The sequence below is a fragment of the Haliotis rufescens genome, unplaced genomic scaffold (assembly GCF_023055435.1).
Source record: "Haliotis rufescens isolate VD_foot unplaced genomic scaffold, xgHalRufe1.0.p SCAF_4, whole genome shotgun sequence".
Taxonomy (NCBI): domain Eukaryota; kingdom Metazoa; phylum Mollusca; class Gastropoda; order Lepetellida; family Haliotidae; genus Haliotis; species Haliotis rufescens.
The window spans coordinates 44,289,121-44,314,867 of NW_025964112.1; the positions used below are offsets into that span (position 1 = coordinate 44,289,121).

The window sequence follows — 25,747 nt, forward strand, 5'->3', positions numbered from 1 at the left end:
GATAGATCTTGCATAGTTTCATCGATAAAAAATACCTCTCGTATCATTGGATGATATTTCATTTACTAGTTCTTTAATGTACAACAGAAAAAGGACGTGAGACAAAATGCAACCTTGTGAGTGACAGTGCCGTAATACATTTACGTTTAATACCAGATCACATATAAAGTTCCTAGTGTATTGAGGCTTCAAAATGAGCACAGAGAATGAATCAGACAATCTATACCGATGCAATCTGTACCTAATGTGGAGTGAGTGAATGAGTGAGTGAGTTGGGTTTAACGCCGCTTTTGACAGGTTTCCAGTAATATCACGGCGTGTCAGTTTAATGTGGGAGGAAAGCCCGAAGTGATGCAGGTCTCAGACGTTTACCACTTGACCACGGGTATGGTGTTGACAAACCTAGAAACATAATAGGGGCGAATCAGGATTCGAACCCACAATCATAGGTTTCTGGAGTGCCCAAGGGACGCAACTCCTAAATTAGAAGGAAACCTAAAAACTAATTATCTGAGATTGTGAACCATGTTCGCATGTGGTCGGAGGTGAAGCGAGACGAATCACTAACAGATGATCATCATCTTGATTGTAGCTGTAATATTCCCATACACACATCTCAAATGTTACAGTGACATGTCGAACCAGGTGAATCGTGGCAACATCCACATCGATCTTGCATCGATCTGAAACATTCTACAATATTGCGTCAAGCCCTAGGGACTTCAAGGTAACGAGGCTCGCTGTATATGATAACATAAATCAATCTCTTAGTCGAGCAGTATGGTCTGGTTATGTCATGTCATACATATGCGACGTCCCCTTTACAAATAATACATTTGCACGTATATTGTGGAGAAAGCTATATTCCTCAGTGTAGAATTTTAATCCATGAGGTGATTTACTTTATATTGATAAGTATACCTACTTCTAACATAAGACGGTGGGGTAGCCTAGTGGTCAAGCGTTCGCTCGATACGCCGAAGACCCGGGTTCGATTCCCCCAATGGTACGGCACACAAAGCCCATTTCTGGTGTCCCCCGCCATGATATTGCTGAAATATTGCTAAAAGCAGCGTAAAATCTCACTCACTTCCAATATAGGAACAGGTTTGGTTCAGTACCTCTTTAAATAAACTGCAGGGCAAAAGAAAATATACTCCATGTTTGATGGTGGTTAGATGGTGAAAGAAACGAGAAATGGTTATTCGATGGTGATGTATTTGATACCGTAACGGATATTGTACCTTAAGTTTACAGTGTATCGGCGATTGTCTTCAGCCTAGTATGTTTTTATGAAGTTTGTAATTTTTGGGTCAAATCCAATTTTTAGGTGTATACTTCTTTTGTCCGGTAGTTTTGTTATACACTGTCAGCTTAAGTTGGGCGAAAAGGCAATCTCATTAAAGTCAGATCTTAGTTCTCGCTACCGCTAAACAAAGATCTTGTTTTTTATTTCGCCAATCCGAGAAGAAAATCCGATTGATAAGCATAAAGAAACAGATCTGCAAGAGGGGTAGCACCAATGTGCCCCTGAGGATGCTAGTAAGGCCAAGTTATCTATGAGGAAGTCCAGCGTTTCACATATTGCTTTCTCGGTAAATCTCAGATGACATTTGCCTCCATATTTGACAAATTGTCCTGAACAATTGAAGAGTCAACTATATCTGTGGCCACCATTCCAGTGTCAACTGTCCCGTGGATAAAGGAAAGAATTATTTCCTTAAGCTTGTCATGTGGATAGCGGTTACAACGCTGAAAATCAAATGCTTTGACAGAATTGTTTGAAATTGCAAAACATGCAAGCGTTTTTGAGGATACATATGGTATCAATTCCACTTGTCTCAAATACTGTTTGGGAAAAATGTATATTGAAGGCCCTTCCTTGACTGTGTTAAAGGAGTGTTGTTAATCTTTAAGACGGTGACTTGGTGGTACATTTGCTGGACCCTGCAGTATTTCCAGTACAAATGAGGAATGGACATGCCTTTACTTGTGAGAGTCAAGGCAATAGTTCTGATGCGTGGATTTGGCACATTTCGTCCTCAGTTAACCCACTGGCCTTATACGTGTCATATACTGGATATACGTGACATATACTGGCCTTATACGTGGCATATACTGGATATACGTGGCATATACTGGCCTTATACGTGACATATACTGGCCTTATACGTGGCATTTACTGGCCTTATACGTGGCATATACTGGATATACGTGGCATATACTGGATATACGTGACATAGCACCATAAAATCGGCATTAGCTAGGGCCCGTACGCGCGCACACACATACACGCACGCACGCACGCACACACACACACACACACACACACACACACACGCACGCACGCACGCACGCGCGCGCGACGCTAAATTAGTGCAATAATCCTGAACGCGACATTAAACCCCTCTGATCAAACAAAGTAGTGATGCTAACATATTATGATCATGTTATTTTAGGCCTTGTCAGTGGTAACAACTTCAACTTCGTGTAGGGCAGCCAGACTTAGGATGACAGCTGGCTAGGACAGAATGAGTATATTTTGTTTCCTCTTTTTCGGCTAGAGCATTCTACCAGTGACAACATCACGCACGAGTCTCACCTCCTCAAACGCATAATAGTTAATCCTAGCAAAATTCGCGTCATTCAAAACTTGTTATGTTGTAGTGAATGAGTGAGCGAGTTAGGTTTAAAGGGGCACTGATCTAAAGCAATTCCCCGGGACTGGTGGTTGCCTTTGTTATTGTTTTTTCCCCGTAAATACCCGGATGATACGCAAAGCAACTAAGCGTGACAAGAGACTTGGCAACCGTCTGCAAGGACAGCTGAATAAACTTGGAGGCAATATTTTTTTTACTCAATTTTGAACACTGATTGGTTAATCGTGAACGCATGTTAATTAATTTCTTCAGCCTAAACAAACAGACAAAAAGAGGCTCATCAGATGTCGTCATTTGGAAATAGTTATATGATTGTTATAGTTTAATAATAAAAGAGTATCCATGCAGTGAAAGCATTTTCGTATTGCGTCGATAATACGATTACTTCTCCCTTGTTGTCATCCTAGTTTTCTGGTATAACCCTACGCTTGTGTGTATTTGTCATCATTCACTTGATGCTCTGTTAATTAATTTATTACAGGTATAATTAGTGGTAGCACCGCTCAGAAACTCACGGGAAAAAACAATAACAAAGGCAACAACCACCCGGGGAATTGCTTTAGATCAGTGCCCCTTTAACGCCGCTTTTAACAGTATTCCAGTTATATCGCGGCGTGCCAGCTTAATGTGGGAGGGAAGCCCGAAGTGATGCAGGTCTCAGACGTTTACCATTTTTGTGAAACCCACGAGCGCGGGTATGGTGCTGACAAACCTAGAAACATAATCGGGGCAAACACGGATTCGAACCCACAATCATAGGTTTCTGGCGGGCCCAAGGGACGCAACTCTGCACAGCGAATCGCGGTGCCTTAGACGACTGGGCCACCCGTGCCCCCTGTTATTTGTAGACCAAGGGGGGTGTTAATTAATATCCTTATCACACATATACATTGTCTCGATGTTAGACACGTCGCTTATTCGTGACTAACTCGTTACATACCGTGACAAACTGAAAGGAGATTGTTACCCCTCTAGATGGATTTCATATTGCACATCAGAACTCATTTGTGACCAACTCATTACATTCCGTCATAAGCCGAATGCCGATTCGTATCCCTCTAGAAGGATTCCTATTGCCGAATGAACATCAGAACTCATTCGTGCCCAACTCGTTACATTCCGTGACAAGCCGAATGCCGATTCGTATCCCTCTAGAAGTATTCTTATTGCCTCATGAACATCAGAACTCATCCGTGACCATCTTATGTCATACCGGAACAAGCTTAAGGCAGGTTACGGAAAGGGGCGCGTGGCGACGAATGACATGCCACTTAATACAATGTCAAGCCCGAGACTGAAAATGGGCACCAAACTATGGGGAAGAGTCTCCTTTTCATATTGGGCGATCTGGTCTCCCATCACACTCTTAATGGCGTCTCTTCAAACAGAATTTGACTCACATCATGACCTCTGTCTACATATTTCAATTTGGTCCAAATCTATAAAGGTCATCTTTCGGAAACCAATACCAGTTTTAATTGGCATTGCCATTCCAACCAGGCAGCACGGGACTTACAGAGATACCGATGGGGTAACAAGGGGATACACATGGGATACACATGGGATACACATGGGATACACATGGGATACAGGGGTACAGAAACAGGAAGACAAATGACCATGTTAGGATTTTGGGTTAGAATAGATCCAGAGGAAACTATTCTTGTCTTTAATGACAATAGATTCGGTTGCCACGTCATCAAAATATCCAGTCCATACTCAATTATTTTACAGACTGTTTTCATATTGCAGGAATATGGTTCCGGCGTAAAACAACAAAACAACATAATCATACACAAAGGATTGTATCAAATATACAGGCAAAAATTACGCACAGTGCCCGTGTTAACAAGATGCCAACAGGTCACTAAAATAAGACAGCAGTTTGGTAAATCTCAAATGAAGAAGAAAGAGGGGTTTAAATAATCCAGGAATTTCCGCTACACCACCCTGTATATAACTAATGTTTGAGAAAGAAATAATAGCTGATACTTAAAGTAAACATCCGCCAAGGGCGTTTCATCTTATTGATTATTTAACTTTGAATGTGTGGCCAGCAAGTTGGAGTGTCTGTGTCAACTCCTGGATTATTTACATTAAGGCAGAGATGCCAGGTCGAGGAGACCCAGTGCCAGTAGCATGCGGCGTTTTACCGCCACTTTATGACCACTCCGATTTGGATGGAGGAAATTGAAGTTTTCTTTGCAATATGGCTTAATATTAACGTTTATCAGTTGACATGGTAGCAAACTAAATAACATTGGTCCTTGCGTTTTCTAAAATGATTATGGTGATGATGATTTTTAATGTTTATCAGTTGATATGGTAGCAAACTAAATAACATTGGTCCTTGCGTTTTTTAAATGATTATGGTGATGATGATGATTAATGTTTATCAGTTGATATGGTAGCAAACTAAATAACATTGGTCCTTGCGTTTTTTAAAATGATTATGATGATGATGATTAATGTTTATCAGTTGATATGGTAGCAAACTAAATAACATTGGTCCTTGCGTTTTTTAAATGATTATGGTGATGATGATGATTAATGTTTATCAGTTGATATGGTAGCAAACTAAATAACATTGGTCCTTGCGTTTTTTAAAATGATTATGATGATGATGATTAATGTTTATCAGTTGATATGGTAGCAAACTAAATAACATTGGTCCTTGCGTTTTTTAAAATGATTATTTTGATGATGATTAATGTTTATCAGTTGATATGGTAGCAAACTAAATAACATTGGTCCATGCGTTTTTTTAAATGATTATGATGATGATGATGATGATAAATGTTTATCAGTTGATATGGTAGCAAACTAAATAACATTGGTCCTGCGTTTTTTAAAATGATGATGGTCTGGTGTAAGACGTTATTGACACAATTGTTGTAGCCAATATCTTCAGCACAATACATAAGTGACATTCTCTAATATCAGCATTAGTACGCAAGCATAACGGAACTTGGCATGATCATGTTTGAATGCTTGCAATGGTGGAACGTTTCATAATATTTCATGTCTGTGGCCTTTAACAGCGCTTTCTGGAATACAGTGTTTAAGGCAACGCATGGATGGTCTGGTCCAGACTCGATTTTTGGGGTCATCACTGATTGTCAATTATCCATTCATGTATGTTATCATTATTTTGCTTTTTAAGCCCAATTTGATCTGTTTCGGCTGATAACAGAGACTGGTTATTCTCTGGTATTGACGTTTTTAATTATATATATATATATATACACGTCTGTGCATTTCTCCATTAGAACGCATACGTACGCATATGAATAAAATTATATAAACCATACACGGTTAAAACAAAGAGGGATTTTCACATATTTTGTATAAACTCAATCACGCCACTTATTAATGACATACGAAAGCATGAGTTTCCATACGATCGTGGTTGTTTACGGGTTGATGGAACGCCTATTTAACAACAATGTAAAATATGTACATAATGATACCAAAGGAAGATTCGAACACATGTTTTCGACGTGAAGCGCGGACACTCACCCTGGGGGCGAGAGGGGGCAGATGAGATGACGGGATCAACAGACGATGGTCAAGATATACACAGAAATCTGACACTGGGTTTCCGGCAAGGCAACGTGTAAATAACAAATCTATAATTACATGGGGGTATCCAAGCAGACAGCTACATCACACAGACTGTTGGCGAGGAGGTGGACACGTCACTCTTACCTTGCACACTAAGTCTTAGAAACTCCGACATTTCAATACCATTTTCATTGAGATCAGGAGCTGATCGGGGCCTTTCAGAGTCAGAAGGGGGCAACTTTGTCCTACTGGCAATGTTTTCACTACTGTTGTGACGTTCTATAGGCTGGAACTGACACTGGGGGTGCGGCGGCGAATGTACTTCCGCAATACTGATTCGTGACGTGAAGGAAGCTTGGGGTTGGATCCGAGGAAGCGCATCAACGTTAACTGAACTGGACCCACAGACCTCCGATGGATCATATAACTGACTGTTCCTTGAACCACGAGGCGAGGTTGCCTTTGACAAGGATCCATCAACTTTTTCCACGTACATCCTACAATGTTCACACAGGTCCAGATCAAATACTTTAATGTATTTCACCGCAGGTTGGTTTATATTAACCTCACTCTCGTTTGGATTCCTTACGTCACTTCTTATCCAAAATGACTTGTGTTTGACGTCACAATCGTGCACACGCTGTCTCTGTCTCCTTGGTGATAGGTGACGGACACTGGCTGCCTTTAGGTAGTGCCATTCCCGCGGGCGTTTACGCCGGAAGTACTCGTCATCGGAAATCTGTCTATAATAGCTTGTATTGAGCTCGTCAAGCTCGTACGCCGACCGAAAGTGTTTCTTCACGTTACCAGACCCCTGTCCTTTAGGAAAATCATCCAATGAAAACCGGACATCTTCTGTTGAAAGCAGGCGATTATTGTCGCCCTTTTCATACACATGGGAGACCCCATTTGCCTCCGAGTAAAAATGAGACAGGTTGTCAGTCATTGGGGTGTCACTTCCGGCCAACTTACCTCTAATTCTTGGTCTACGGGCCGACAAATTCTTTTCCTGGTATTCTACTATGTATTGTCTTTTCTTGGCTTTTCTTCTCAGATGACGTCGGAATGACAAACAAAGCCCCAGGATGAAAAGACAGGCGATAGCGACAGAAGGCACCCACATTATATGTTTCGATGTCGGCATCATTTGTGGACCCACCGTGGTCGTCTGCTCCACACTCAAATGCATTAAATCAGATAAGAATATCCCCACTTACTTAAAAACAACAAACAACATCGCTGTGAAAAACCTCCTACCAGCACAAACCGTTATGCTGTCTTAATTGTGTTTGGCAGACGTAAGACTTCTCACTCCTACCGGATGAAATTCGGTCCTCAAAGTCACAGTTAAAGGACAATGCTCTAGCATTAGTTGAAGACGTTTCAAGACTCTCTGGGGGATGCTTCATCACAAGACTTCTGTAAAAGCGTTACATCTCATTGCCTTTATCAGCGGTCTCGTGTCATGGCAAGCTGGTACCTCGAGGGAGCGTTTGTCAGACATTCTTGAACCAGCATTCTTGAACACTAAATCACACACATCGCCCATAAACACATCCTTTTACTGGAAAAAAAGGATGTCAGAATTATGGAACTTAAATGCAGTTCGTCAAATTTGCTAACAGGACGTTGGTCCTTTTTTCCATTTAACTGATTAAAGGCTTCAAGTTTCAGCGAATTATCTAATATGTCACGTGGCCAATACAATTCAGAATAGATTGTCGTTGATTGTACATTATGAAAGTCACTCCTTTAGCTCACAGTGTATGGCGGACACAGTAAAAACTGGTGATGGGAATATAACATGTATGTTAATATGGAAGGCTGGTGCTTATGATCTTCTAGTGTTGGTGGTCTCCGTCCCGAATGTCAAGCAATTAATTATCACAATTTCATCACATAACATACTGTCATTATCGACCAATGTCCCAAGTTATAATCTAGCGTTGATCCCCGTTCCGAATGCCAATCATTATTAACGATCACTTTTTCATGAAATAACATGCTGTCATTATCCATGCGTGGAACACGTTATAATCCTCTACGTCTTGGTCTCCGTTCTGAGTGTCATTCCAATTTAAAAGGAATCTTCATAATATGTTATGCCAATATCAGTCATTGGATCCCGTACTGAAGATCAGTTAAGTCGTGATCAGTGTGTCACTATCCAACATATCTTGTCCGTATGGAGATACTTTGGTCAGAATGACCCCCTGGACCTGTCATTCGAAGAAGAAACAGCAAATCATGACCAACAAGCCAATGGGCGAGGGAGAAGGCCTACAGTGACTGTCTCGAGCTTTGACAACATGCGCATCTTACAGCGGTGGTTCTGCTCGGTTACACAGGTTCATATGCTATGGCAGATGAATGTACACTTCTTGATGACAAATGAATTATTCACCGCGGGGGAAAACGAGAAGCGATTGAGTTATATTGTGTAGTTGACGTTGCGGAACACATTGCACAAGGCTGTCAAAAGTTCAAGCATGTTAATCCGGTATCAGATGCTGACTTGTGAAATCACTTCGAAGTTTTATTCCATCCTCATATCATACAATAGATATGGTTTGTCACCAAGGAAAATGTCAGCTTGATCTCCAATCAAATATCGATTTTCCTTTTTTCAAATGAAATATGCATGGTTGTAGAAAACCATGTCATATGAACAGCTAAAAATCCTTTATATTTATGTTACCAGTGGCCTTTATCTTGCGACGAAAGTTCAGCAGCCAGTATACCTCCAAGATAGCTGACATCAGAAACATTCGGCATCCATTATCCTATAATGTTTCTGATAAAACGTTGTATTCACCGTCACGAATATAATCTAACATCATCAAATCGTTTTTCGTTCTTGTAGTCTTCTCAGTTGTATTCATCCTTCATACATTCCATCTGCATTGTATGTCCACAACGACTCACACTCCGTCCCATGAGGTAAGTCCATCTTGAAAATGTCACTGCAGTCTTGGATAAAGTCTTACATAATGAATGGTGTCAAGACCAGTCAACAACGTCTGTCACCCTCCACTATGGCCACCCCCAGAGGGTGTTTTCGCAATCCAGACGTTTCTTCGTTGCTTTATATCGGCCTGAATTTTGCTCGTCAGCTCGGGATCGATATTTACTTGGCTAAAGATCCGTGGCTATACCTTTACCCGCCATACTTAATTAGATGTTCTCAGGGTGCTCGACTTTTACTGTAGGCATCGAGCGTCTGTCTGATAAAGCCTCGTGACATATTTCCGGGTGGTAGACGGTACTTCGCTGCCACTATTGGTGTGATCGGTATTACTGGGATTGAATCTAAAGCTGATGGATCTTGAACGCAGTTAGTCACAACACCTTATCTGGAAGTGTTGTAAATTTAATGAACATGCGCGTACTAGCATGACACGCAATAAGGCGACCACGCTTGGAGTTTTCCCAATGAACAATAATGTTTACGGTAAACAGGGCGCGTCCATTGTCTGTGGATCACGACCTATTCCTGTGAGTATCTGTAGGATCTTCCAGCTGTCTGAGTGTCCACTGACCACTGTCAAGACCTAGAACAATGTCGAAGCCCTCCAGCTTGTCGGTGAAGACAACCTCGTCATTGCGCCAGATCGGATTGAAACGGAAATCGTCTGCGTTTGGTGCCAACTCATCTTGAATGTCTCTCCAAAACTCATCAGCTTTTTCTCACTTTTTGTAATTCAGTCCAGAAGAAGCAATCATTGAGTGGCCGGTCTCTTCGTTATAACAATCAGCGCAGGCTCTTCGACACCGCTGATGACAGGATTTTCTAATATTGTGAATGGCGGGGAAATGTTGAAAGTGAAATAGTTTCCAAATCAATCATCCTCTTCTGGTCTACTTACGGCTAATTTCCCCTCAACGATTCTGTGGCATAAACATGCCAAGCTTTTTTTACGCGTGTTGTATAAAAATTGATTCGTACACAACTGGTTCCTTGCCTGTGAGTCACGTGGTCTGCGGGTCTTCCCTGCCGACGGCTATGTTTGTTTTGTTGTCAAAGAAAGCCTGTTCCATGCTGCACACGGACAAGCAAACTCCGCGCAGTAGACCTTCACACAGCGTCATGCAAACCTGGTTCAGATTCAGCTGAGTGTATGTGAAGGATGCTTATATGGGTCATATATATGGGGGACAGGGGAGGGTAGCCTAGTGGTTGAAGTGTTGACACGTCACGCCGAAGACCCGGGTTCGAACGCCCACATAGGTACAATGTGTGAAACCCATTTCTGGTGTACCCCGCCGTTACTGGAATATTGCAATAAGCCACACACACACACACACACGCACGCACACACAGACCCACGCACATACACACTCATATCTATCGGTGAGGTCTGTGTGTGTGCGTGCGTGCGTGCGTGCGTGCGTGCGTGCGTGCGTGTGTATGTGTGCTTGCTTTTACGGACTAATGTCGTTTTTTATAGTACTAGCCCACTGAGATACCATGCCGCAGAAACATGAATACCCCACTCAGACACAGTATACAGACTCCGAGCCGACAAGTCCTTGTTTTAGTCCCTTAATGCCGAGCGCCAGGGAGGGTAACAACAAGTACCATCTTTTAACGTATTTTGGTTCGGCGCGGCCAGGGATCGAACCCCCGACTTTCCGCTCTCCGATCAACCGCATTACCCACGGTCTACACGGGGTACAGCCAGGGGCTATGTGTCACAGTACCAAGCTGTTTATGTGAGCTGGACTACCAGGGCAGTGACACAAGCATCATTCGACATGCATTGTTTCTTATCACAGTACATGTACATTCAACCACCGTAAAATACAAGACCCGCGCAACGACTATTGAAGGATTATCGTATATAAATTTAAACCGCTTCCGTGGTCTAGTGGATAGAGCGTCTGCCCGGAGGGTGGAAGGTCCGTGGTTCGATCCGCGGCGCATCATAATGAAAGACGTTAAAATAGGGAACTTGTTGTTTCCCTGCCTCGCGTTGGGCATTAAGGGGATAAAGCAAGGACTGGCCAGTATACTGTGTTTGAGTTGGGTTTTCATGTTAAACAACGGCATGGTATCTCAGTGGGTATTAATTGGGGCAGTTCTTAGTTCGAATCCCAAGTTCTCGACATGGGTTACGGACCCATTATGGAAAAAGCGATTGGATAAAGGTAGTAAAGGATAATAATTTTATCCGAATATTTTTTTCATCCTTATATGATCCACACATTCTAATGTGTGACTAGATTCATACTTAAACAGACCACGGACGATGTGCCCAAAAACAATAAGAAAACAAGGTAACCTTTACCAAATGTAAATAAATCAATTAATCACTTAAATCTTCAATAGATCAGTAATCCAAACAAGCTTGTTCTTGAGACAGTCAATAACCCCTGAGGCACACCCTAAGGAATATCACATCCTCTCTGTCCATACACTCGATGGCTAAACTACAACCACCCCGTAATTGAATGCCCATAGTCCTCCGCGTCGATACTGACCTGCACACAACCTAGCTCCATCTGTAGGCCTGCCGTGACAGCGGATCCAGAGAGATCCGAAGTCAATAGACAGCCTTTCTCCTCCCTCCCCTGATAGTTTGTCTCGGGTATGTTTCTTACCTGTACAACAGGCAGGTAATCAATACCTTGCAATCACGTACATTACCACACTAGGTGTAGTCTACCTGATGCAGGAAGTCTGGTGTGAAATATCCGCCATGTCGTGGCTTTAATTATACACGTTTCTTCTTTGCCGTATGTTATTGATACAGTTCGTGACTTCGACTTTGTAATTGTACACCAGCATGACACACTTCTGGCTTGAATATCTTAGTGAAGTCTTTTATATTTTATTAGTTTGTTTGCAGAGATGTTTGCCTAAATTTCAACTAGATGGTCGAAAAATATTTCAACTTCCAGATTGGTACTGCTATTAATGAATGAAGGTCACTCCATCACGTAAGTACGATTGTAAAAAACAATTATTTTTGTCTGAATAAAGACTTTTATACGTAATATTCATAATTCTTTACGAGTGAGTGAGTGAGGTTGGGTTTTACGCCGCTTTTAGCAATATTCCAGCAATATCACTGCGGGGGACACCAGAAATGGGCTTCACACATTGTACCCATGTCGGGTATCGAACCCGGGTCTTCGACGTGACGAGCGAACGCTTTAACCACTAGGCTACCCGACCGCCCTAATTCTTTACGAACAGGGCGATACAAATCTTGTGTTTTTTTCACGTTTTTTCACATCCGGTGGTATGTACAGATCGCCCTGCCTGCTGCATTAAAAGGCGATTCTGATCCAGGGTCTGTTGTCCATTCTCAGTCTAGTTGTTGACTTTGTAAATAATACCGCGCATGCAACTAGGACATTATATCAGCAGGCAAACAAATAGTATTTAGGTCAGATAAAAACGTAAATTGTGTCGCCTAGCAGGAACTACTTTCAAGCTCCATACATCAAAATACCATGCCTTCTTTCTCAATAAACTGTTGACAAACGTTTCCAATATGCTGAGATTATTATTACCCAATATGTCGCCGAAACATGGCGACAAACATGAATGTAGTCATTCCGCACTATATGATAACATTCGTGACCAACCGAATAGCGACTCGTGCCCCTCTCGTGGCCATTTTTTTGCGACTGGGTTCTGTCTAAGCGCAAACGGGCATAACTAAAACAATTGTCAACTCGTTGTGTAATGATTCACGCAAATTTCCCATATGTCATATATATTTCAGATGCTATTTAAGACACTTCGGGACGTAAGGTATTATACAGTATGATTGAACACATTTAACTGTGTCTTGGGTATATTTTTAGATGCAAGACATATGTAAAATCAAAAATTATATCTGAGGGATTCTTTGACGAAGAACTTGAAATCATACGCGCATTCTGATTGGTTTATCGTATTTTCGCACATAACATTCTTTGATAGGGGGGCGAGTCTTCTTGCAGGTCACTGAAAGGGGCGAGTGGTGACGAATGTATATGATAAATTGGGCGATTCACTCAAAAAATGTATTCATACGCAGTTTCTCAAGCTACTTCATTGATATAACTTACGTGTTAAACATCCATTATATTAAGGATGACATTACATACATACATACATACATACATACATACATACATACATACATACATACATACATACATACATACGACCATACATACATACATACATACATACATACATACATACATACGTACATACGTACATACGTACGACCATACATACATACATACATACATACATACATACATACATACATACGTACGTACGTACGTCCATACATACATACATACATACATACATACATACATACATACGTACGTACGTACGTCCATACATACATACAAACATACATACATACATACATACATACATACGTACATACGTACGTACGTACGTCCATACATACATACATACATACATACATACATACATACGTACGACCATACATACATACATACATACATACATACATACATACATACATACATACATACATACATACATACATACGTACGTACGTCCATACATACATACATACATACATACATACATACATACATACATACATACATACATACATACGTACATACGTACGTACGTACGTCCATACATACATACATACATACATACATACATACATACATACATACATACATACATACGTACGACCATACATACATACATACATACATACATACATACATACATACATACATACATACATACATACGTACGACCATACATACATACATACATACATACATACATACATACGACTCATACACACACACGGCTTAAAATCGCTATGTATGCAGCGGGGACATTATCGCTGGGTAACGATTAACTGCTGTATTGATAAGCATCAGGAAACTGAACAAGTAGGCAAAGAATGTTGTGTTTGAGGGACTTGAATCAAACATGCTGGGACTGGTAATTACCCAAACTAAGTCCCCCTTTAAGTTGAAATCATTATACAGCTACACAATACAGGTTTTCCAGCTTTCCAATATCTTTTATCAGGTACACACCCCGCTATGGACTCGTACAGTTCCATGGTCACATCAAAGGCCAGGTAATGCAATAATCGTTGCCATGGATGGCTCAATACTTGAAATCAATAGATGAACAAGGGGTTAATTTACACCCGTGACAACTGCATTATTGGTCCATGGCGTCTTTCTCCGACACACTAAGTTGCAGCAGGATCACGAGGGGTAGATGGGGTTTTATGCGTCCAGCGATAGGTTTTATTTAAAATCCCATGTACCGGGAGTGATCCTGCTACAACGAATTTATCTTACCAACATGTTTTGATATGATACTGTAAATGAATTCAAACAAATTCAAAATTGATAGAAAACAACTGTTGGAATGAACGGAGGTTAACTGGTGCTATGTCGCGTGACTTATTCTGCCTCTCAGAAATCCATGTGCAACCTGTCTTGCTCGTGGCGGGGTATAAGAGATTTATTCCCCCGCTGAGAAATTTATTACCCTCCAAGGCGGGTAACACAGTATTGTATCAAGATCACGTGGACTAATCAGATCTCATAATTCTGACATGGGCGTGTGATAAAAGCAGTTGTACCCGTCAGGTTTAAACATCACAACCAACCCGACGAGGAGCTGACCACAACATTATCAGCTTCTCGTGTTGTGCAGAGGTCACAACTACGTTGATGATAAGCTTCGTCTAAATGCTGCAATTGGCTGTGCTGAGTTCGACCTGATAATGTTTCTAGGTTTGTCAGCACCATACCCGTGCTCGTAGGTTTCACCGAAGTGGTAAACGTCTGAGACCTGCATCACATTGAACTGACACGCCATGATATAACTGAGGTACTGTTAAAAACGGCGTTAGACCCAACTCACTCACTCACTCAGTTCGGATACAAGTTGAAGGTGTCATTGTTGTTTATGCATTTCTCGACTCCCGGGGGGTAGTACATTTTAAAGATCAGCGCATATGATCATGATCCACCATATCGATTGTATATCGATTGCAACCATGTGAAAAGGCTCGAATTACCACTTAGAACATACCTACGTGACTCCAAACTATTAAAATCATTGTGCAAATATCACAAGATGTTTAAAGCCATGCACGAAGACGCTAATCGATCAGATATCGATAATCGAGATTGAAGAAGAACCCATATACACTGTACGTGCCCCAGGTGACCTAAATAGTATAACAAATGGCATTTGTATAGATGAATTAAAAAAGCCATTTGTTTAGAGGTAATCAACATGAAATAAAACACTTTCAGTGCTACTAGTTTATTAATGTCTGTCTGGGATTAATAGAATGTCCACATGCAATTCCACATACAAACTACAGGCTACAAGTGTTGACCGCCTCCGCGGTCTTGTTTATATAGCGCCTATCCGGAGAGCGGAAAGTCGGGGGTTCGATCCCCTGTAACGTCATAAAAAGACGGTAAAAGATGGTACTTGTCGTTACCCTGCCTGGCGCTCTGCATAATTGGGATAAAACAAGGACTGGTCGGCTCGGAGTCAAGATACTGTTTTCTGAGTGGGTTATCCATGTTAAACTGCGGCATGGTATCTCAATGAGCTAGCAATAGAAAACCGGCAATAGTCCGGACTAATACAAGCAGTCACACGCACGCACGCATGCACGCACGCACGCACGCACGCACGCACGCACGCACATGCACGTCGCTATATAAGCGCATTAATCTTGAAAACGACTTTAAACCCGATTTTACATCACCTCTAATCAAACAGGTAGTTATGCTTACATATTATGGCTTCAGTATGTTATTTGAGGCCTTGTCAGGGGAAACAACTACAACTCCATATAGGGCAGCGAGACTAAGGATGACAGCTGGCTGGGCCACTGTTTTCTCCCCAACACAGCCGAATGACCACCGGTATGAAATACAATCAACTGCTTCGTATGTTAAACGATTGCCAATTGAAAGTTATCGACATTTGGTCGCTATAAATTAGTCCTTGGGCGATTAAGCGTAATTTACTGATCTAGAAAAAACCCTGACTTCATTTAATTTAGGAATCGGTAATCAATTGCGAAGCGATGCTAAAATCTGTCAACATGTGCCATGAACAGTTTTCCCCATGGGGGCGCCATTTTTCCACCTGGACCTCATTAGGCTTGACGTCATCGATTTCAGTGAAGAAAGTTTAAGTGGGGTATTTACACGTCATCAAATTGCCGCGTCGATAATCGACTATATTGGAGAACTAGATAATACAGCGATACATTTCACAATTAACCCTGATCTGACTAGTCGCTACATCGCTGAAATAATTCCGATGTGACACACTGAGCTGATAAAAGTATAGAAGGTATACTATGTATGCTAGGTATATTATGTATGCTAGGTATATTATATATGCTAGGTATGTTATGTATGCTAGGTATATTATGTATGCTAGGTATCTTATATGTGCTAGGTATAGTATGGATGCTTGGTATGTTATGTATGCTAGGTATATTATGTATGCTAGGTATGTTTTGTATGCTAGGTATGTTATGTTTGCTAGGTATATTATATATCCTAGGTATGTTATGTATGCTAGGTATGTTATGTATGCTAGGTATGTTATGTATGCTTGGTATGTTATGTATGCTAGGTATGTTATGTATGCTAAGTATGTTATGTATGCTAGGTATATTATGTATGCTAAGTATATTATGTATGCTAGGTATATTATATATGCTAGGTATATTATATATGCTCGGTATATTATGTATGCTAGGTATGTTATGTATGCTAGGTATGTTATGTATGCTAGGTATATTATGTATGTATTTTAATGAGATTGGCTATAAAGATACTGTTTCTTAGGAAAATACACCGACTGACACTTGACGCAGCCGATCACTGAGGACACGTATTACTTCATCAATAGTTGACAGCAGGTACGCTACTTCAAGGAGCGTGCACCGAACACTGGAACAAGACAAGAGCCAATATTGATATAACGCCAGGGTGCACTTTGTTGCCTAGAGGACGACGCTCAAGGCCACCTCCCGGTGTGCTCAGCGAAATCATATGAAGAGATTCCACACTTCAATGCACTTAATAACAAATTCAAATGAACTGCTAACTGTGCTGCAACAGTTTTGAATATTAATGAAATTATCGATCATCTATTGTGAACTAAACGTTCGGAAGCCAAGGTAACGGATATACCTCTCATGACGGGAAACACATTTCGCTTCATCATAATGAACGCGCAGAGATGACAACAGCCTCATCTCTCATCTGTTAACCGTGATCTGACTGGTGAACAAAGAGTTGAGGATGTCTACATGGGTTGCTACGGTAAAAGTAGGGGGTTAAGAAGAGGTTTAACCACTTGGCTTCCCCGGGATCTGAGTGAGTGAGTGAGTGAGTGAGCGCGGATGGTTTTACGCTGCTTTTAGCAATATTCCAGCAATATCAAGGCGGGGGACACCAGGAATTGGCTTCACAAATTGTACCCATGTCGGGAATCGAACCCGGGTCTTTGGCGTGACGAATAAATTTAACCAAAGGGGGGGAGGTGATTGCGTGAGTGATTGGGCCCTCTGCGTAATGAGCGAACATGTTATCCACTGGGCTGCCTCACGCCCTGTTACATTAGAATGATTGGATGTTGTTCGCACGTTGTGATATTGTTGGTAAGTTGTTAAAAGCGTCGAAACTCAAACTCACTCACCACACACTCACTCTGATTTTCCTTCAACATTAAACAGAGGCACGGCTGGCCCAGTCCCCTAAGGCGCCGCAATTCGTTATACAGAGTTACGTCCATTGGGTACGCCAGAAACCTATGACCTTGGGTTTGAATCCCGGTTCGCCCGGATTATGTTTCTAGGTGACAGCTCCATGCCCATGCTCGTGGGTTTCACCAAAGTGGTAAACGTCTGAGACCTGCATCACCTCGGGCTTTCCTCCCACATTAAGCTGACACGCCGTGATATAACATGAATACGGGTCAAAATGGCGTTAAACCCACTCACTCACTCCACATTAACTGACACACCATAACTGTTTGTTTTACTGTTCGAAGCGGCGTTAAACACAACTTACCGCCCCCGTGGCCTAGTGGTAGAGCGTCCGCCCGCGTCATACCAAAAGACGTATAAAGATGGTACTTGTTGTTACCCAGTCTGGCGCTCGGCATTAAGGGGGTAAAACAAGGACTGGTCGGCAAGGAGTCAGTATACTGTGTCTGAGCGGGGAATTCATGTTAAACTGCGGCATGGTATCTCAGTGGGCTAGCACTATACAATCGGCATCAGTCCGGACTAGTGCAAGCAGACACACGCACGCACGCACGCACACACTCACACACACACGCACGCACGCACGCAAGCGCGCGCGCGCGTCGCTATATATATTAGTGCAATAATCTTGGACGCGACGTTTAACCCAATTTCACCTCACTGTAAAAAAAAGGTTGCATGAGACAGACTATAACGTTCTCCGTGAAGTAGCTTTTTCATTATCAACAGAACAGGTTTTTGCTAAAATCATCAATACCCAACCAGTCGAGCCTCCAACTTATTCAAAAGCAAATATCATTTCTGAGGATACCAGGATAAAAGTATTATAAACTATGGATACACTATAAATAAATTACAGGATATATGATCGGATATTTGCTTGATATAAACAAAAAGCTTCATTAAATAATGCAATGCGGTTTGGAACAATCAATAAGGATTATTTTCACAGGCCGGAGATGAATAAATGTATTTTGACCAAGCCGTATTTGCTTTAAGCGTTGGGGCGGATGGTAAATTATGATTTTATAGAAATAGTCAGACAGACAAACCATGAGAGGAGGATTCCAATTGCTCAACTTGTTTAACATGAAATTCTCCTTCCTGTGCTCCACATAATTCTGAGACTCGCCAGTATAACAATGTTACGAGCCTATCAATATTGTTTCCAGCATAACAGACTTGAGTTTAGCGCCGCTTTGGCAGTATTCCTGTTATATTAGGACGTGTCAGCTTTATGAAAAGCCCTAATGGATGTAGGTCTCAGACGTCTGCCATTTTGGTGAAACCCACGAGCACAGATATGGACACCATTCGTTATTTATGCAAACTACCAAACAGGGACTATACGCTTGGTGGATTTCTCAAAAACCCATTTCTCACAGCGAAGTAAAAGGGAGTTGCCCCATCAATGAACACATATCGATACCAATATGATATGCCATAACTCTCCATTTTACGTTTCCACGAACGAAATGTTTTATTAAAAATCCTAGACACACTTTGAAAGTGACTCCCTGAACTGGCCCGTTTTCAATGTTCAACACAGGATACGTGCACTGGTAAAGTTCTCTACAGAAACACAGCTAGACTAACATCTAGTCTCTGAAATGAATATCGTACAGAAAAAAACGATTGTTCAATTATCTTAATAAAAATATAATAAAAGGGAGCCCAGAGACTCTCTTCATTTTCAGACATGATTTCCCGATACTGCAGTAATCTAGACTTGCCGAACATTATAGACTTGCATGGGCTGTATTTGATATATATTTGTATCAGGGTCTGTGAGACAGACAAAAACACAGCCAGCCTGCCGGAATGCGCCACGCCCGTGTGTCATGGAAAAGAGGACCCAGAGTATGTTGTTTGTTTGTTTGTTTGTTGTTTAACGCCGCACTCAGCAATATTCCAGCTATATGAAGGCGCTCTGTAAATAATCGAGTCTAGACCAGACAAACCAATGATGGATATCATGAACATCAATCTACGCAATTGGGATACGATGACATGCATCAACCAAGACAGCGAGCCTGACCACCCTATCCCGTTAGTCGCCTCTTACGACAAACATAGTCCCTTTGACGGCCAGTGTGGACCTATTCTACCCCGGATCTTCACGGGTCAGAACACAGAGTAACACGGACCAGTAAGATTAGAATACATTTTTCTCATCTAAAATAAAAAAGAAGTTTTTTTCCTGATGCAGATTTCGACCTGTCCTTCTCATTGGAACCCACAATCATAGGTTTCTGGCGTGCCCAAGGGACGCAACTCAGCACAGCGAATCGCGGCTCCTTAGACGACTGGGCCACCCGTGACCCCCAAAATGACAGGACTGTGGAATAGAGCTGGTTCGACTTGCTTTAATACATGTTGTTGTTTTCATAAATAAATATATTCCACAGTGCCGGGCTTGGACTTCATTCTGATAACCCGATACTTACAGTAAACTACGTTTATAACGAACACGCTTATAACGAACTGATGGATATAACGAATTCTTTTGTCACATTTACTGTGCTTATAACCAACTCCGGTTAATATGAACTAAAATTATTGGTCCCTTTGAATTCGTTTTAATTTACTGTTATGGTTATGCGCGTGTACTTCAACACAGGATGGAAATGCTTTCTATACAGTTACTGGGACGCTTTGAAGGAACCAACAGACGGGATCGAGCGGTCACAGAATCTGATGGCTACCACTGGCCTCTCTCCAATAGGGTACATGCCAAAGTGAAGGCAAGTCCAGATCGATGTGAACACTTGTGTATGAAGTGAGCCATTACCTGTGACACAGACGAGCTGGTCTGTAACACACAGGGACCGGGGAGCCATGTTGATCAGGGGGTGATTATGTCCAGGGGTCAGTGACCCAGGCCCCTTGCCAATCTGAATTATAGTGAGCGTCATGGTAGAGGTGTCACACTCCCTCGACAGTGTCAGGCCAGCTCATGAAGTATTAATGTACCATTTCACAAGCAGTATATCCCCTTGTGTCTATGACGATCCAGCTCTTGTGATACTAACGTTGTGTCTATGCCCATCCACCTGCTGTAATACATACTAACGTTAGTCTATGCTCATCCACCTCCTGTAACACGTACTAACGTTAGTCTATGCTCATCCACCTCCTTTAATACGTACTAACGTTAGTCTATGCTCATCCACCTCCTGTAACACGTACTAACGTTAGTCTATGCTCATCCACCTCCTGTAATACGTACTAACGTTGTGTCTATGCCCATCCACCTCTTGTAATACTAACGTTGTGTCTATGCCCATCCACCTCCTGTAATACGTACTAACGTTGTGTCTATGCCCATCCACCTCCTGTAATACGTACTAACGTTGTGTCTATGCCCATCCACCTCCTGTAATACGTACTAACGTTGTGTCTATGCCCATCCACCTGCTGTAATACTAACGTTGTGTCTATGCTCATCCACCTCTTGTAATACTAACGTTGTGTCTATGCCCATCCACCTCCTGTAATACGTACTAACGTTGTGTCTATGCCCATCCACCTCCTGTAATACGTACTAACGTTGTGTCTATGCCCATCCACCTCCTGTAATACGTACTAACGTTGTGTCTATGCTCATCCACCTCCTGTAATACGTACTAACGTTGTGTCTATGCCCATCCACCTGCTGTAATACTAACGGTGTGTCTATGCTCATCCACCTCTTGTAATACTAACGTTGTGTCTATGCCCATCCACCTCCTGTAATACGTACTAACGTTGTGTCTATGCCCATCCACCTCCTGTAATACTAACGTTGTGTCTATGCTCATCCACCTCTTGTAATACTAACGTTGTGTCTATGCCCATCCACCTCCTGTAATACGTACTAACGTTGTGTCTATGCCCATCCACCTCCTGTAATACTAACGTTGTGTCTATGCCCATCCATCTCCTGTAATAGGTACTAACGTTGTGTCTATGCCCATCCACCTCCAGTAATAGGTACTAACGTTGTGTCTACGCCCATCCACCTCCTGTAACACGTACTAACGTTGTGTCTACGCCGATCCATCTCTTGTGATACTAACGTTGTGTCTATGCCCATCCACCTCCAGTAATAGGTACTAACGTTGTGTCTACGCCCATCCACCTCCTGTAACACGTACTAACGTTGTGTCTACGCCGATCCATCTCTTGTGATACTAACGTTGTGTCTATGCCCATCCACCTCCTGTAATACGTATTAACGTTGTGTCTATGCCCATCCACCTCCTGTTACACATACTAACGTTGTGTCTATGCCCATCCACCTCCTGTAATAGGTACTAACGTTGTGTCTATGCCCATCCATCTCCTGTAATAGGTACTAACGTTGTGTCTATGCCCATCCACCTCTTGTAATACTAACGTTGTGTCTATGCCCATCCACCTCCAGTAAAAGGTACTAACGTTGTGTCTACGCCCATCCACCTCCTGTAACACGTACTAACGTTGTGTCTACGCCGATCCACCTCTTGTGATACTAACGTTGTGTCTATGCCCATCCACCTCCTGTAATACTAACGTTGTGTCTATGCCCATCCATCTCCTGTAATAGGTACTAACGTTGTGTCTATGCCCATCCACCTCCTGTAACACGTACTAACGTTGTGTCTATGCCCATCCACCTCCTGTAATACTAACGTTGTGTCTATGCCCATCCACCTCCTGTAACACGTACTAACGTTGTGTCTATGCCCATCCACCTCCTGTAATACTAACGTTGTGTCTATGCCCATCCATCTCCTGTAATAGGTACTAACGTTGTGTCTACGCCCATCCATCTCCTGTAATAGGTACTAACGTTGTGTCTATGCCCATCCACCTCCTGTAATAGGTACTAACGTTGTGTCTATGCTCATCCACCTCCAGTAATAGGTACTAACGTTGTGTCTATGCCCATCCACCTCCTGTTACACATACTAACGTTGTGTCTATGCCCATCCACCTGCTGTAATACTAACGTTGTGTCTATGCCCATCCACCTCCTGTAATAGGTACTAACGTTGTGTCTATGCCCATCCACCTCCTGTAACACGTACTAACGTTGTGTCTACGCCGATCCACCTCTTGTGATACTAACGTTGTGTCTATGCCCATCCACCTCCTGTAATACGTATTAACGTTGTGTCTATGCCCATCCACCTCCTGTTACACATACTAACGTTGTGTCTATGCCCATCCACCTCCTGTAATACTAACGTTGTGTCTATGCCCATCCATCTCCTGTAATAGGTACTAACGTTGTGTCTATGCCCATCCACCTCCTGTAACACGTACTAACGTTGTGTCTATGCCCATCCACCTCCTGTAATACTAACGTTGTGTCTATGCCCATCCACCTCCTGTAATACGTACTAACGTTGTGTCTATGCCCATCCACCTCCTGTAATACGTATTAACGTTGTGTCTATGCCCATCCACCTCCTGTTACACATACTAACGTTGTGTCTATGCCCATCCACCTCCTGTAATACTAACGTTGTGTCTATGCCCATCCACCTCCTGTAATAAGTACTAACGTTGTGTCTACGCCCATCCATCTCCTGTAATAGGTACTAACGTTGTGTCTATGCCCATCCACCTCCTGTAACACGTACTAACGTTGTGTCTACGCCGATCCACCTCTTGTGATACTAACGTTGTGTCTATGCCCATCCACCTCCTGTAATACGTATTAACGTTGTGTCTATGCCCATCCACCTCCTGTTACACATACTTACGTTGTGTCTATGCCCATCCACCTCCTGTAATACTAACGTTGTGTCTATGCCCATCCATCTCCTGTAATAGGTACTAACGTTGTGTCTATGCCCATCCACCTCCTGTAATACGTATTAACGTTGTGTCTATGCCCATCCACCTCCTGTAATACGTACTAACGTTGTGTCTATGCCCATCCACCTCCTGTAATAGGTACTAACGTTGTGTCTATGCCCATCCACCTCCTGTAATACGTATTAACGTTGTGTCTATGCCCATCCACCTCCTGTAATACGTATTAACGTTGTGTCTATGCCCATCCACCTCCTGTAATACGTATTAACGTTGTGTCTATGCCCATCCACCTCCTGTTACACATACTAACGTTGTGTCTATGCCCATCCACCTCCTGTAATACTAACGTTGTGTCTATGCCCATCCACCTCCTGTAATAGGTACTAACGTTGTGTCTATGCCCATCCACCTCCTGTAATACGTATTAACGTTGTGTCTATGCCCATCCACCTCCTGTTACACATACTAACGTTGTGTCTATGCCCATCCACCTCCTGTAATACTAACGTTGTGTCTATGCCCATCCACCTCCTGTAATACGTACTAACGTTGTGTCTATGCCCATCCACCTCCTGTAATACGTACTAACGTTGTGTCTATGCCCATCCACCTCCTGTAATAGGTACTAACGTTGTGTCTATGCCCATCCACCTCCTGTAATACGTATTAACGTTGTGTCTATGCCCATCCACCTCCTGTAATACGTATTAACGTTGTGTCTATGCCCATCCACCTCCTGTAATACGTATTAACGTTGTGTCTATGCCCATCCACCTCCTGTTACACATACTAACGTTGTGTCTATGCCCATCCACCTCCTGTAATACTAACGTTGTGTCTATGCCCATCCATCTCCTGTAATAGGTACTAACGTTGTGTCTACGCCCATCCATCTCCTGTAATAGGTACTAACGTTGTGTCTATGCCCATCCACCTCCTGTTACACATACTAACGTTGTGTCTACGCCCATCCACCTCCTGTAATAGGTACTAGCGTTGTGTCTACGCCCATCCACCTCCTGTAATTCGTACTAACGTTGTGTCTACGCCCATCCCCCTCTTGTGATACTAACGTTGTGTCTATGCCCATCCACCTCCTGTAATACGTATTAACGTTGTGTTTATGCCCATCCACCTCCTGTAATACGTACAAACGTTTTGTATATGCCCATCCACAACCTGCAATACTAACGTTGTGTCTACGTCCACCCACAACCTCAAATACGTACAAACGTTGTGTCTTTGCCCATCCACTCCCTGAAATACGAACGTTGTGTCTACGCCCATCCACCTCTTGTTATACGTATTAAGGTTGTGTCTACGCCTACCGACAACCTGAAATACGTACTAACGTTGTGTGTACGTCCACCCACAACCTCAAATACGTACAAACGTTGTGTCTTTGCCCATCCACTCCCTGAAATACGAACGTTGTGTCTACGCCCATCCACCTCTTGTTATACGTATTAAGGTTGTGTCTACGCCTACCGACAACCTGAAATACGTACTAACGTTGTGTGTACGCTCACCCACAACCTGAAATACGTACTAACGTTGTGTGTACGCCCATCCACAACCTGAAACACGTACTAATGTTGTGTCTATGCCCATCCACTCCCTGAAATACTGACTCTGTGTCTAGGTCCTAGGCCCATCTAAGATACGTTGTCAAGGCTCGTGTATTCCTCTGAAAGACCCAACACGCGAGGTGGCATACTAATGTATTGACTGAGTGCTGACCGAGTATTAACCGAGTATCGACCGACTACCGTACCTTTTGAAGTATACAGGCGCTGAATTATTAAGATAACTCAATAACATCAATTACATGCACATCTCTTATTGTCTTCATCTTTTCTTGGTGCATCTTTGGAATGGATACCAAGCTACCACATTAATAGCTCAATTGTAGCTTACATTGTAGTCTTAGGCGACGCACAACAGTAGTATGGACTACAA

At 42.4% G+C, this 25,747-nt stretch overlaps 1 protein-coding gene across 3 annotated transcripts in view; it reads right to left on the reverse strand.

The window, feature by feature from the left end:
• Positions 1 to 25,747, reverse strand: part of LOC125371552 — a 65,025-nt gene that overhangs the window by 13,769 nt on the left and 25,509 nt on the right. The window contains exon 1 of one of the 3 annotated variants that reach the window (XM_046501573.2): positions 6,369 to 10,130. The exons of 1 other annotated variant lie outside the window; for it this stretch is intronic. In XM_046501573.2, the coding sequence (XP_046357529.2) occupies positions 6,369 to 7,413 (1,045 nt within the window). In that variant the 5' untranslated portion in view covers positions 7,414 to 10,130. Of the gene's footprint in view, positions 1 to 6,299; positions 10,131 to 25,747 lie in introns of those variants that run through there. One more of the 3 variants, XM_046501574.2, reaches the window with a different exon arrangement.